Raw genomic sequence first — 14,890 nt, forward strand, 5'->3', positions numbered from 1 at the left:
TAAAGTGTCGAAGCGTTTCGGTGCCCATATAATCAATTCTGTTGAACTAAACCTCAAATGCAAATAGCGAGTTTAAACTGCTTTTTGTCAGAGGAAGTTATTTCGTTGTGAGTGACGGGCTTGGTGTCTGTGTGGGAAGGTGCACAGAAGGCGCGACGGAGACCAGACCAAAAAGGCAGCACGCTCAGAAATAAATTGATTCCTGTGATACAGGTATTTGGAACATTGTGCTAAAACACCAATTTGAATTAATTTGATATTGTCTCAGTACAATAGTGCCAGCAGAGGGAAAACGGTGTAATATTTTGTGGGAACGCAGGCAGTATGCCGGATTTGGTGTTTCCGGACTAAGACGTTGCATGAACTGGTCAGCATATGCGTTAACCTCAACCAAAGTTTGGTTGAGGAATTTGAGGATCTTAACCTTATTCCTGTCGTTGTGTGTGTTCTCTCTACAGGCACATACGATGCGGTCTAGCCAGAGGTGTATCTCCTATGTGGAAGGGACCCGCTGTTCTAACCAGTGTCTCCCAATGACACGACATTGCGTCTCTCGTATCCTTCATACTGTTCTTCTGGTGTCCTCTATGATCAGTCATGTGTTTACCTAAAGTTCGATTTCAAATTTGCATTATTCTTTTTCATGGATTTTTCTGAGGGTGTTACCCTACACATACTAATGCTTGTTGTGCCGAAAGCCTTTTTTGGGGGGGGGCTAAAACTGAAGCATTAGCTAGTAAGGCGTTCCAAGCTTGTTAACCAGTCTGCACAATAACTTATTTCCCATTTGAACCCTAATTTCTTACATGTGCCTGACCTGCAGAATATTCATGGACTAATTTCACTCTCCCTTTACTACACACTATTGCTAAAAGGGCCCAAATCAAGTCTGACTGCTTGTGGTAGCGGCTCAGATCCTAACAGGGCCAACATTAACATCTTCCCATGGTCTGTTGGTTTTCTCTATATTAACAAAGGGAATAGTCAATTCAGTTGGAAGGAACAAACGCCTCCTTTACAAATCCATTATTTTAACATTTTGTTTTTATTTCAACGTTTTTCGAGCAGAAACGTGCGTACACCAGTTTCATTACACTGTTGGTCTGCTCGTAATCAAGTGGTTGACGTAGCAAGTCATTCTGCTTAAAATGTTAATCCAAGAATCAATAAAACCTGGTTAATTCAGAGCAAAGCGTTTGTCAACGAGGTGCAACATTTTGTACAAAACCAACCAAGCCTTTAAGCCATTTATTTGTACCTTACAGCGTCTCACACAACAAATACCCAAATACTGTTATTGTAGTGAACCTGTGATGTAAAGCTAAAGAAAACTACCTAACATAAGTAGTTTTAATACTGTTGTTGTAGACTGCTTATTTGTGTGGTAATTGTAATGACGGCGCTAATTGTTTGTCTAACGCGTATGTATCAAACTCTGCCCATGGAGGGCAGAGTGTCTCCGGGTTTTCCCTCTCTCTTGTACTTGATTGCTGCATTAAGGTCGCTAATTAGTAAGGAACTCGCCTCACCTGGTTGTCTAAGTCTTAATTGAAAGGAAATCCAGCAAACCACTAGGCCTTCCATGGAATGAGTTTGACACCCCTGGTCTAACTGGTGGCTTTTGTTTCTGACGTTCTGTTGCATGCCAATGATTCCTATAGATGAGCTGATCTAGCCTTGATTTCCAGGCTTCCTCACACTGGTTCCTATAGCAGAGTAATACACAATACTTGGAAGTATCTTAATGGGAGACTATAACTGATGTAATTGCCATTGTGGATATGAGTTATTATTCTTTAGCATAAGACATCCAGACATCTACCAGGACAGTAACCAGGTACTGTTCAAGATGTGTCCGGGGCTGAAGGATGTTCCCTGTGACCGGCCCGTTCACATGGGCCAGTCAGAGGAGCCTCGCTGCCCCCTGCACCTCTCCCTGCCTCCCCCCATGTACCAGCCTGAACAGGAGACAGCCCTGACCCCAGAGCAGCTGGATGCAGTACTACCCAAAGACATGTACTTGAGTGCTGCAGAGCTACAGCCCACGGAGAGCCTGCCGCTAGAGTTCAGTGATGTACGTGAAGTCTGACCACCAAGTTTCCTGCTTTTATTTTATTTATTTCACCTTTATTTAACCAGGTAGGCTAGTTGAACAGATGTTTTGTGCTAACATGGAATGTTACCACACAACGTGTCTGGATTTCAGGCTATGAGTTTATCATAAGAACAGGTAACTTGCTGGGAGTCAGGTGTATGTCTTTTTTATTTTCACCCACCAAGATTTACTTTCACTCTTTCTGCTTAACATTATTGCTAACAGTGCCCTAATCAAGTCTGACAGCTTGTAGCTGTCCAGATCCAAACCGGGCTAACATTAACATCTTCCCATGGTCTGTTGGTTTTCCCTTCATATTAACAAAGGGGATAGTCAATTCAGTTGGAAGCAACAAACATGTTTATTCTTCCAAAACTGATTTTTCACCCTCCAGAATGTCTAAACATGTTGCATGTATACTGAACAAAAATATAAACAACATTTAAAGTGTTGTCTTTAATTTCAAGAGATTATTATAATTTGAAGGTTATTTATTGATAAATCAATTTACAGATTTTAAAGTTTCATTAGATTTGGTGGGATAGGGTAGGCAGAAATTCTGGTGCACAAAATGGGGTCCCCATTGAAAAGGTTTGGATTCCAGTGGCTTACTGTGTGCTCAACCATAGCATTACTGTTTATCCGTCACATAAATCTGCCTTTTACTTCCCCTGTAACGTAGCTGTATTAATCTACTCTGTTGAGTAATAGAAACACCTTGTAACACTGACCAACTAATGTCCCCCCACGGCCCTCCTGTTCATCTCCTGTAGGACCTGGATGTAGTGGGGTGTCCTCCGTCCCCTCTGATGTTTGACACAGCCCTGGCTCTGGAGGACCAGACTATCAGGGCCATCGCTGAGGGGCCTATGGACATTCTGACCGGGGTCGAGCTGGACGCTTCGGGACACGACGACTCTGCTGACATGGAGCTCTCTGAGAGAGTTCTGCAGTCTATAGAGGACCAAGTGAGTTGTCGTCCTTGATTTCTTAACCTCCGAGTCGATTTGAAGCGCTGGCCTAAGTTACATAAATTGCATAACAAACAATCCCCGTGAGAATCCGTCAGTTTAAGCTAGGGATCTGTTTTTTTTACATTGGGTGCGTCTCAATCCACCGCATCCGCCAGTGTCTCACTTCTGCATCTGCGGTGACCGGTGGCTGAATTAGAGCCGTGTTCGTCAGACCATGAGATCCTGAAAATCGGTCTTCTCACGTAAACATCTGTAGCGTCCGAACGGTTTGGCCTACAAACTATTACCACTCTATGGAAAGGGGAGACTCACATGTTCTCCATTGGTCTAGGACCCCCACAAGTGTCACAGGATTCGTATGAAGGTAATCGGTACCAGTAAAAAAAAATAAACAAATTGAAGTATGACGGTAGTTTTGTGCCTACCCAAAAAAGGGGTTAAATATGTGTAAAAAATATTTATTTTATTTTTCATCTCCTAGATTCAGGACACACTTCAAAACCTTGAAGACATTTTATGAATGTGTGTAAGTCGCTCTGGATAAGAGCGTCTGCTAAATGACTTAAATGTAAATGGTATTCAATGCATTTCTATGGGCATTAGTAGTAAAGGCAAATCTACAGTACCAGACAAAAGTTTGGAGACCTCATTCATTCAAGGGTTTCTTTATTTTTTACTATTTTCTGCATTGTAGAATAATAGAGAAGACATCAAAACTATGGATTCATGTATTAACCAAAAAAGTTCTAAACTCAAAATGTATAGATTCTTCGAAGTGCCTTGACAGCTTTGCGCACACTTGGCATTCTCTCAACCAGCTTCATGAGTTAGTCACCTGGAATGCATTTCAATTAACAGGTGTGCCTTGTTAAAAGTTAATTTGTGGGAGTTCTTTCCTTAATGCATTTGAGCCAATCAGTTGTGTTGTGACAAGGTAGAAATGGTATACTGAAGATGGCCCTTTTTGGTAAAAGACCAAGTCCATATTATGGCAAGAACGGCTCCGATAAGCAAAGAGAAATGACAGTCCATAATATTAAACCTAGAATGAGTAAGTGTCAACTTTGGATTGGTACTGAATTTTTTTTGCTATGCCTAAAGGGGTCCTAAAATTCCAAATCAAATAGCTAAATGATCCATAGTTTTTATTTAACTAGGCAAGTCGGTTAACAAATTCTTATTTACAATGACGGCCTACCAGAAGGCAAAAGGACGCCTGCATGGATGGGGGCTGGGATTAAAAATAAATATGGACAAAACACACATCACAACAAGAGACCCCTCAACACTGCATAAAGAGTCCTAAGACGACAGCATTGCATGGTAGCAACACATGGCAGCAGCACAAAACATGGTAGAAACATTATTGGGCACAGACAACAGCACAAAGGGCTAGAAGGTAGAGATAACAATATCACCCGACGCAGCCACAACTGTCAGTAAGAGTGTCCATGAATGAGTCTTTGAATGAAGAGATGGGAGACAATGTATGACAGTCTTAAAACAATTCCATATGTCAGCTTAGCACCCCCCCTCCCAACGTCTTTGACTCTAAATAATTTTAAACATGATTGTGTATTATTATTATTATTCAGCATAGTAGTTGTAGCACAGTTCTGAAAAGAATGACTAACCAACAGAAAAATACATTCTTAAAAAGTTGACTAGATTGAAAATGTACAGTGCCTTCAAAGTGTTCATATCCCTTGAGTTATTCAACATTTAGTTGTTACAGCCTAAATTGAATCTACACAAAATACCCCATAATGACTGGGGGGGGGGGATGTATAATACATTTTTGCAGATGTATTGAAAATGAAATGCAGAAATGTCTCATTTACGTAAGTATTCACACAGAAGCACCTTTTTGTGGCGATTACAGCTTTGAGTCATCTAGGGTATGTCTGTATCAGCTGTGCACATCTGTATTTGGGGATTTTCTCAGTCTGTTTAAATTAGATGGAGTGGCAGTGAACCGGAATCTTCAAGTCTTTCCACAGATTTAATGGAATTCATGTCTGGAGTTTGGCAGGGCCGCTCAAGGACTTTCATGTACTTGTTCTGACTGTATGCTAGGCGTCATTGTCCTGTTAGACTGGGGCAAAGATTTGTGTTCCAAGGTCGTTTGCACTCTGAAGTATGTTCTCATCAAAGATTTGGCTCCATTCATTATTCCCTCTCTCCAGTCCCTGCCTTTTGAAAAGCATCCCCATAGCGTGATGCTGTCACCACCATGTTTCACGGTAGGGATGATGTTACAAGGTTGAGCTGTGCCTGGGTTTTCTCCAGAAATATCACTTTGCATTCAGGCCAAAGAGTTCAATTTGTCTCATCAGATCACAGAATATTTTGCCTTATACTCAGTCTTTCACATGCCTTTTTGCAAACTCCAGGCGTGGCGTCGTACCACTCTCCCATAAAGCCCAGATTGGTGAAGTTCTGTAGAGACTTTTGTCCTTCTGGCAGGTTCTCCCATCTCAGCCAAGAAACTCTGTAGTTCTGTCAGTGGTCATTGCGTTCTTTGTCACCTCCCTGACCAAGGTCCTTCTTGTTTGGTTGGACAGCCAGCTCTAGGTGAAATCTGGGTTAGTTCCATATTTTTTCCAACACAGGTGTTTGTTTCTAAATCATGTCCAAACAATTTTAATTGGCAACAGGTGACCTCTCAAGGCTGATCATAGAAAGTTGGATGCACCTGAGCTCTATTTGGAGTGTCATAGCAAAGGGGTGTGAATACTTATGTCAATTAGATATCATTTTCAATAAATTTGCCAAAAATTTCTACACGTTTTCACTTTGTCATTATGTGGCGTTTTGTGGAGATGGGTGAGGGGAAACGGATCTATTTAGAATTCAGGCTGTTACACGCGTGGTATGAATACTTTCTGAAGGCACTGTACATTGTTGATGGCTAATGCCTGCTATAAATTAACCTAGGTTTAGCTAAACTGCTCCTCTTCCTCTCCAGATTGTATCAGAGGTAATAGGAGGAGGGGACACCACGGAAAATTCATCAACAGAACTGGACCATGTTGCTGCAGACACCTCCAGATGAGACCTTTGCCTCAACCATGTTCAAATTATAGACTTGTGTTGAATTCCAGAGACTAATGTTGAGTTGACCAGTTCAAAGCCAGGATGGATCTACAAGGTGGTAGATCATAATGATGCCTTTGCACACCATTGCCAAATGACTACTGTTAAGTCATTGTTTAATTAGTTGTCATATTGCTAACTTTTGCTGATATACTCTGAGTCGGTTCAATGTCTGTCTGGTCTTGTGCACCGTTGCCATTCTCAACTTTACCTGTGTAATTTAATAACTCCTGGCTTCTCCATAAACTACAAACAGATGTATATCTTGTATACAAAGTCAGTGTTGGTATAGTGGAAAGATGAAACACCACTTGTAACTGGTTTGTTACTGTTCAATAAACACTCCACAAATGCTTGTATTGATTTTTACACTTTTTATTATAGATTTCTCAAAATGGGTGAAATGTAATTATTGCAAGTGGGTTAGTTTGAACACAATAGCCTCCTCTTGAAACAAATGACTATTTTTAGCAGTATGTAACCAAGTGTGTGTCCATTGGATCCATTTTAATTCTACAGCACTATTAAATTGTTTCTGAGAATGCCAGTATTTTGGTTTGCCAAATGCTGAGAATTGTTTTTCTCCAAAGCATCATCCGCTAAACATGGACCTTTTGAGGCGGCAGGTGAGTTCAATGGTGGGTGTTTAATTATTTGTGTGTGTGTGTATATATAAAGCTCCTTCGGTGAGGTTAGTCATACTTGTCAGTGTGGGACTGTTTGACGTCACTATTCTCTAAACCAGTCTCAGACACGAAACGCTGCCTGCAAGGCGAAATGCAACCGGCGAAAAGACGTCCTAAGACAGTGGAACTCTTTCATACAATGATTTAAATGTAGGCTGGCTTTCTAATAAAGGAGCTATTTATACTTTTTCTGCGGTAGACTAATCAACAAATGAGGTGAGTTTCATTGCAAGCATAATGTCTGCACTCACTAGACTACTTACTGTAAATTGCTCTGGATAAGAGCTAAATATGACGAACTGATTTTAAAAGGTGGCATCCTATGACTGCCACGTTGAAAGTCACTGATCTCTTCGATAAGGCCGTTCTGCCAATGTTTGTCTATGGAGATTGCATGTCGGTGTGCTCGATTTATACACCTGTCAACAATCGGTGTGAGTTTATTAAAAAAAACATACCAAAATAACATGCTGGTCGATGTGATCTCCCTCCAGATAACACCGGGAAATTATACATCTAGGCGTATGTGCGGTTGTCCTCCAGAAAGTGTACATAATGGCAATGGAGGCTAGGCTACTAATAGCATTGTCTAGGTTGGTCTGTTTGCACGGCGGACACGAATCCAGAACATGGCTTTGACTATGGGGAAAACCCCAAACAATTTCTGTCCAGTTTTGGAATGTAGGCTATTAGGTTATAATGTATATTTGGTGTGCTCACTTACACTTGAATTAGTCACTGCTGTTTATGATTAATAGGCAGTAAAGGTATTCCCTCACCCTGGATAATTTAGTTAAAAAATACAGATGTGTTGCAGGCCTTTTGTGTCCCACATGTCTGCCTATAGAACGTTGAAAGATATGTTATAAAAGGAAATGTTGCGGTGGATTTAGAATGATGTACAAACCCCAAGACATGATGGAAATTGGATCCATTGAGAGAAACACGGATTATTCTCCCCAAGTGAATTGTTTCAAACACGTAGATCATTTTCAGTCATACTATGAGACATATGATCAAAACGTATATTTATTTGGCATTTGATCACATTGGCATGCTTCGATGTTTTGTGACAGAATGATGCTGACATTGTAATAATTTTCTTCTAATACATCAGCCGTATCATGATAGGCATAGCACTACACGAGACGTCTAGACGTAGTCCTTGTGACTCCTATGGAAGGGGTAGGCCTAATTAGTGCTTTTGTTGAGATTATAACCTCTAAAATCAAGGTCATTCATTCCCTAGAGATCATTTTTCAACGTTCCTGGTTGTGATGACTGCTCCAGTATAAGGAATTAGAGCAATGGAAACAGCCGCTATGTCTGTACAGAGCTGCATTGACACTTATATTAACACACTTCTACAATGCTGTTATTGAATGCCTTTTCACAGACCGGTCAGTGTCATTGGGCTGTAAGAGATAGAAAGATATACCTTTCTTAAACGTACCGCTTCCCCTCTGTGCATATGCATTATTCCCCCCCTCGTCTGTTATAAATACATGTTCACTCTATCGCCCTCTGCACCCCGCCTTTTTGCTGCATTCAGGTAGTTACCATTGTTATGCAGCCGAGTAGAGACGCTTCTGGAGCAGCATGTTAGCTCGTGTGTGTCTCTGGAGCCACACATTAGTATGTAGAAATATTCATAAATTACCACGTGGAGCTGGAACGATATGGCAGAGCTCAAAGCAGGAATGACAAATATCTCCCTGTAACATCACTACCGTTTCCACACACTGCAGAATGTCGATGTCCCCCCCCGCAGATATTTGGAAGCCCCCTATGTCCCGAAGCCGTTTGTTCTTCTAGGATAGTAAAACAAGGAATGTTCTCCCTTGTGGGGACATTTCCCACGTCATCATGAGGCTAAAGGATATTTGAAATGTAGGGGTCAGGGAAAATAGGATTTTGAATGGAAATGTATTTTAGGTCCCAACGAGGATAGAACATAACTGTGTGTGTGTGTGTGTGTGTGTGTGTGTGTCGACTAAAGGCAGAACAATGTTTAGGGGTCATTATAAGGACAGCTTAAACTCTTCCTCTTCTATTTCTCTCCTAATATAAACTGTATCAAATAATTTGTTTGGTATTAAATGATAACAATTGCCTTTTGGGCTTAGATAGGCCTATAGCTACCCTATAATTAATTCCTCTAATGCAGGGCTTCCCAAAACTTAAATAAGCGTTAAAGCTAATTTCCTACAATTCTACACATTTTGCCATGTCTTATGTGTGTTCATATGATATCTGAAGGACTCAAACATTACAACAAAATCAATGGGCTAAAAAAAAACGTTAGCTGACATGGACTATATGGTCTGAAAAACATGGACATACTTGGACATACCATGGACATTATAAAGCTAGTATCCTCTGGTATCTGTATGATACATTTATTTGATTAAGGACAGATGGTTATTGGTCATTTTGGAGAGACCGAAGATAAGTTTAGTTCTGTTTCCACTTTCCAACCATATAGTAACCATTCCATAACTTTACTTCAATTATATATATTTTATTCTATGAATAAGTCTTTCTGGGTCTGGCCAGACATGAGAACAAAGGATGTGGATGTTGAGATGTGAGAACATGCTTGGCTCAGCTGCGATGGTTCTGTGGGTGTCTGTACTGACTGACACGGATACGTCCCAAATGGCACCCTATTTCCTACATAGTGCCCAACCTTTGACCAAAGCCCTATGGGTCCTGGTCAAAAGTAGTGCACTTTATAGGGAATAGAGTGTCATTTGAGATATGTCCACGGTGCCTGGCGTCCAGATGTTCGCTGCTGCTGGCTGGCTATGTCCATGCCCATATGTTAATGGTTCCTGAACCACTCTGGCCTTGAGTGCAACACTGCCGTTCTATTACCAGCCTATAGTCAGGGCCACGTTCAGTTGAAAAATGTAGTGGAACAATGCAGAGGTCCAGGGTTGTGTCCAATAGGTACTACACAGGAGATCACTTTTTGAAGCTGGTGAAACAGTGAGGTACTACTAGAATTTGTTCAATAAGAAAAGCTCATATTCATTGGTATGTTTTAGCCCTACTGAGCATGACCCAGACTTCATTGCCTGTCCACATGCTGGAAAGAGAACTCCAGTTGTTGGCAAGGGGATTCCTGTTATCACTGAAGTATTTACAGCTGTATAAAACCTGTCTGTAAACAGGCGAGACAAATGGTTTTCCTTACTGAGTTTAATGTTTAGTAGAATGAAAGAAGAACAATACGTCAACTTTTTATTAAGAACATCAAATATTTTACCTGAAAGGTATTTATAAGGGTCGTTGTGTGGTTACTGCAGAAGGGTTCAGTTATAGAACATATTGGGTAGTTGACTAGACACGCCTTTTTTTGTTCGTAATGGCAAACAAATGTATAACTTCATTTAAATTGGTTAAAATTGCGTCATTTTATTAAAACTTTGTTTTTTAAACTTGGATCACAAGTAAATTCATGCACTGTATAATTTGTTTTCTTACAATTTTGAATCAATGGTGATAAATGCAGTTCTGCCGCCCAAGCCAAGACCAAAAAATACCACCAGGGCGAAACTAGAATAGTCACAGTAAACAAAATGTTGTTGAAAAGACGTCAGAAATACATATTTTCCAGACGTTGAAGTTAGGTTCAATTTAGGTTCTGAATAAAAGGTGGAAAAGTATTTTTTGGATGTTTAAAAATACATATTTTCCGGACGTTGAAATCAGGTTCATTTTCAGTACTGAATTAAAGTTGAAAATAAGCTACTAATTATCTGGATGTTGAAAATAAGTATTTTCCAGACGTATATGTTTGGGCCAAATCTGGACAAAATCTGAACCAAACATCGACGTCTATGATTGGTTCAGATTTGGAACGGACCAAAAATAAATGACTATTGAAATCAAGGCCTGTCTGGACCGCACCAAATGTGAACTAAACATGATTGGTTCAGATTTGGTCCGGACCAAATACCAATGTCCGTGGATGTGGAAATCAAGGCCGGGCTGCACCAAAAAAAGACGTCCAAACGGTGTCTGCATCAGTCCATGCTAAATGAGGTATCGCCTATAGTGTTCCCTGAAATTGAATTTCATAAATGCCCAACTGTGGTAAGCCTAATGTTTGTAAAACACCAAAAAAAGACATCCGGACAGGACCAATAAAAGACGTCCAAAAGACATCGGCTCGTGCTTACTGAGGTGTAGCCTACCTTGTCACCCACAATGTAATTTTTTGAATGCCTATCTATGTTGTAGGCCTACCTTTTGTAAAACAGGCTGTTGCATTGGCTTTATTAGTCCTGATTCCTGTGACTAATCAATTTGGCAATTCAAGCTCTGAATATCAGCTACCCAACTTTATCACTAGTTATCGTGAGCCTATTTGCAATGTGTTTACACAGTGGGAAATGCAGAAGTTTTTTCTTTTTCTCTATGATCAGCTTGTCAATAATTGACGGATATGAACTTGAAACCACTGATCATGACAATGGGGTGTAATTTAGCAGTGTTATTAAATGTCTAATTGAAACATTCAGTGAACGTTTTAAGGAAGTTATTCAAAAACCTCCAAATATTGTACAATTTCCGTTCGACGGATATGAACTGGACAACAGTTGTGATTGTCCATTCCATATTGTCCATTTCACTTTGACCTGTTTTATTTGATTGAGCGCCATTTAGGTTAGGTTATTTGATCGGAGAAACCTGCATGATGTAAAAAGTGTCTGTTTTTTGACAGAACGTTGGAGGAGAACTGCAGTGATGCGTCTCTCCAACAGCACAATGGAGGGGCGTGCTGGGAATGGACAAGCAAAATATTTTGCGCCCCTGCCTTTGCAAAGTGGACACTGCTTATCACAGGGCACCATCAGCACTCACCTAAAAAGCCCATATGCCACTGGTTGAGAGAAATTGTCATTGTTTTGGGGCAGTATTATGTGAGGTTGTATGTGTTGTTGTTGAAGGTGCGTCTTGGTCAGTTTAGCTCAGAAAATGGCGCCCTTTCAATCTAGCGCTATAGGTGGCTGCCTAATGAGCAGACTGGCCTTGGATAAATGTTCAAGGCTGTGACTGTTACAGGTAAAGTTTTTGAACTTTTAACTTAAGTAAATTAATGAAAAAAAGGATACTATTTCTTTCCCCAAGCCAATTCAGGGTTTTGGTGACAAAATGAAATCAATGTCCACGTGGTGTGATTACACAATGAGCCAGCATTTGGGCACCATTGTTCGGGGCGAGAGAGCTGGAGCACATGGTCTGAACAGATTGTAAGCTTTATCAGAAATATTTATCAAAATATTGTACTTTTTTGCCATTGCCAAAAAAAGGGTACATTTCTTAGTCCTTTGGTGTGATGCCTTTTAAAAGTATAATCTTTTTACAATTTAAGAATATAAAAAGCTATTAAAATATGTTGTGGGTTGTGGTTAAATTAAATGGCAGCCCAGCTACCACATTTGGTTCCTTGGAAGTTGTGAGAACGTATGTTTTTGGTTTCACATTGGTTGTGGGAACAAACCCATATGTTTCCTGACTGTTAAAACGGAACGTTTCTTAAATGTTTTGAGAACAGAAGTGAAAATGTTGCCTGTTCTGGGGACATTTGGTTTTAGGTTGCAGGGAGGTTCTGAGAATGTTTTACTCTGGTTCCTAAAGTTTTCCTGGGATGTTTTATTAATGCTCTGAGAACGGAAATTGTAGAATATTTGGAGGTTTTTGAATAACTTCCTTAAAACGTTCACTGAATGTTTCAATTAGACATTTAATAACACTGCTAAATTATTTTGGCTTACCATTTATTTATTTATTTGTACCACTTTTTCTCCCCAATTTCGTGATATCCAATTGGTAGTTACAGTCTTGTCCATCGCTGCAACTCCAGTACGGACTCGGGAGAGGCGAAGGTCGAGAGACATGCGTCCTCCGAAACACGACCCTGCCAAGCCGCAGTACTTCTTGACACACTGCTTGCTTAACCCGGATGCCAGCCGCACCAATGTGTCAGAGGAGACCGAAGTCAGTGTGCATGCACCTGGCTCGCCACAAGGAGTTGCTAGAGCACAATGGGACAGACCCTCCCCTAACCCAGACGATGCTGGGACAATTGTGCGCCATCTCCTGGTCGCGGTCGGCTGCGACACAGCCTGGGATTGGACACGGATGCAGTGCCTTAGCCCGCTGGGCCTGGTTTAACTTTTTTGAACTCCAAGCACAGATAGTATACATGGAAATTCATTTCCTTAGGCATTAATCATGCAAACACATTTATGTTTTATTGTTACACGGCATCAGTAAGATTTCAACCTATAATCATCTGTTCTTTATCCATGGAATTAGTCTACTGCACCACCATGATGGAGGTAGCATGCTATGTTTTCTTTACACATGCAAAGCTGGTCATTTTAGTCTATTCAAACAGATCGCATTTCAAAGGGAACAAGCGCTCATTAAGATCAGGTGTCCCCAATTAGTGGGTGTGGCCAACACACCTGAACGCACTTAACAAGATAGAGGACAGAGAGAGTTTTGTTGATGCTGAGAATGGAATGTACAGTGCCGTGAAAAAAGAATTTTCCCCATTTCTGATTTTCTCTATTTTTGCGTATTTTTTTACACTGAATGTTATATGATCTTCAACAAAAACCTAATATTATATAAATGGGACATTTTTTTTTATTTGACCTTTTATTTAACCAGGAAAATCAATTCTTATTAACGATGACGGCCTGGCAAGAGGCAAAAGGCCTCCTGTGGGGATAGGGACTGGTATTAAACATAAAAACAATATAATACACAATGGACAACACAGAGAGAAGACACTGACAACAGCACAAATACAACACACACACATCCACTGTTTGTTTGCTGTGTGTGTGTGTGTGTGTGTGTGTGTGTGTGTGTGTGTGTGTGTGAAGTACAACATCATGCTTCCTTACATAAGGCAACGCAATCTTGTGACATCGGATTGATCAGTCTCACATCTCTGTGAAGGAATTTTGGCCCACTGTTTCATGCAGAACTGCTTTAACTCCGCAACATTTGTGGGGTTTTGAGCATGAACGGCTCATTTCAGGTCCCGTCACAACATCTCAATCGAGTTTAGGTCTCGACTTTGAATAGACAATTCCAAAACATAAAATGTGTTGCTTTTCAGCCATTCTGATGTAGACTTGCTTGTGTGTTTTGGATCATTGTAATGCTGCATGACCCAGCTGTGCTTCAGCTCATGGATGGATGGCCTGACATTCTCCTTTAGAATTATCTGATACAGAGCAGAATTCGTAGGTCCTGAGGCAGCAAAGCAACCCCAAATCATCACACTACCACCACCATGCTTTGATCGCTGGTATGAGGTTCTTACTGTGCGTGGAATCCAGTGTTTGGTTTTCGCCAGACATAACGAGACCTATGTCGGGACCGATGTCGTCCACGCTGTGGCTGTGGGTAGGTCGGGTTCTGGGTTCGCTTTGCGGCCAGGTACACCTCAATGTTTTGGCGGTCTACCTGAGTGACCTCTCCATTAGCATTTTTCTTGTCTCAAAAATTAAGCCATGCAAGTATTACTACACACAGCTGGTACAGTGAAACTGCGAATGGATAATTTAAATCAGTTATATTTCCTTTGATTGCTCCAACATTACTTGGATGACTGCAGCAATTCTAGAGCTAAATCAAACCAACAAGTGCTGACCTTTGGGGATGCGTGCATTCAGTCAGACCCAAAACCCATGCAGGGTAGTCTCGGGCACCACGAACGCTTTTCGATCGTACTTTCTGGGCCTACCATGGTGACCACGGGTAACAGTGAGTCAGGGTTCGATTTTGGGGAGGGAGCCTGAGAAACGGCAACCAAAATCCAAGGAAGGTAGCAGGTGCCTAAATGAGCCACTCCCGACTCGGGAAGGTAGTGATGAAAAGTTACAATACAGGACTCTTTCGAAGCCCTTCAATTGGAATGAGTACACTTGAAATCCTTTAATGAGGATCCAGACACTTCTAAACATCAGTAATGGTGTAATTTATTTATAGAAATGTATTGTTATTTT

The 14,890-nt window shown here is 40.9% G+C and overlaps 2 protein-coding genes across 3 annotated transcripts in view; both read left to right on the forward strand.

Moving 5' to 3' along the window:
- kansl2 (KAT8 regulatory NSL complex subunit 2) overlaps nt 1-6,524 on the forward strand; it is a 34,554-nt gene extending 28,030 nt beyond the window's left edge. For both annotated transcript variants that reach the window (XM_014135965.2, XM_014135966.3), the window contains exons 7-10: nt 459-555; nt 1,815-2,074; nt 2,869-3,063; nt 6,038-6,524. In XM_014135965.2, coding sequence (XP_013991440.1) covers nt 459-555; nt 1,815-2,074; nt 2,869-3,063; nt 6,038-6,124 — 639 coding nt within the window. In that variant the 3' untranslated portion in view covers nt 6,125-6,524. The remainder of the gene's footprint in view (nt 1-458; nt 556-1,814; nt 2,075-2,868; nt 3,064-6,037) is intronic.
- A 343-nt stretch (nt 6,525-6,867) lies between these two features.
- LOC106567084 (nck-associated protein 5-like) overlaps nt 6,868-14,890 on the forward strand; it is a 51,190-nt gene continuing 43,167 nt past the window's right edge. The window contains exon 1 of the mRNA XM_014135964.3: nt 6,868-7,067. The gene's annotated coding sequence lies outside the window, so the exon portion shown is untranslated. The remainder of the gene's footprint in view (nt 7,068-14,890) is intronic.

This window comes from Salmo salar, chromosome 13 (genome assembly GCF_965601325.2).
Source record: "Salmo salar chromosome 13, fSalSal1, whole genome shotgun sequence".
Classification (NCBI taxonomy): Eukaryota; Metazoa; Chordata; class Actinopteri; order Salmoniformes; family Salmonidae; genus Salmo; species Salmo salar.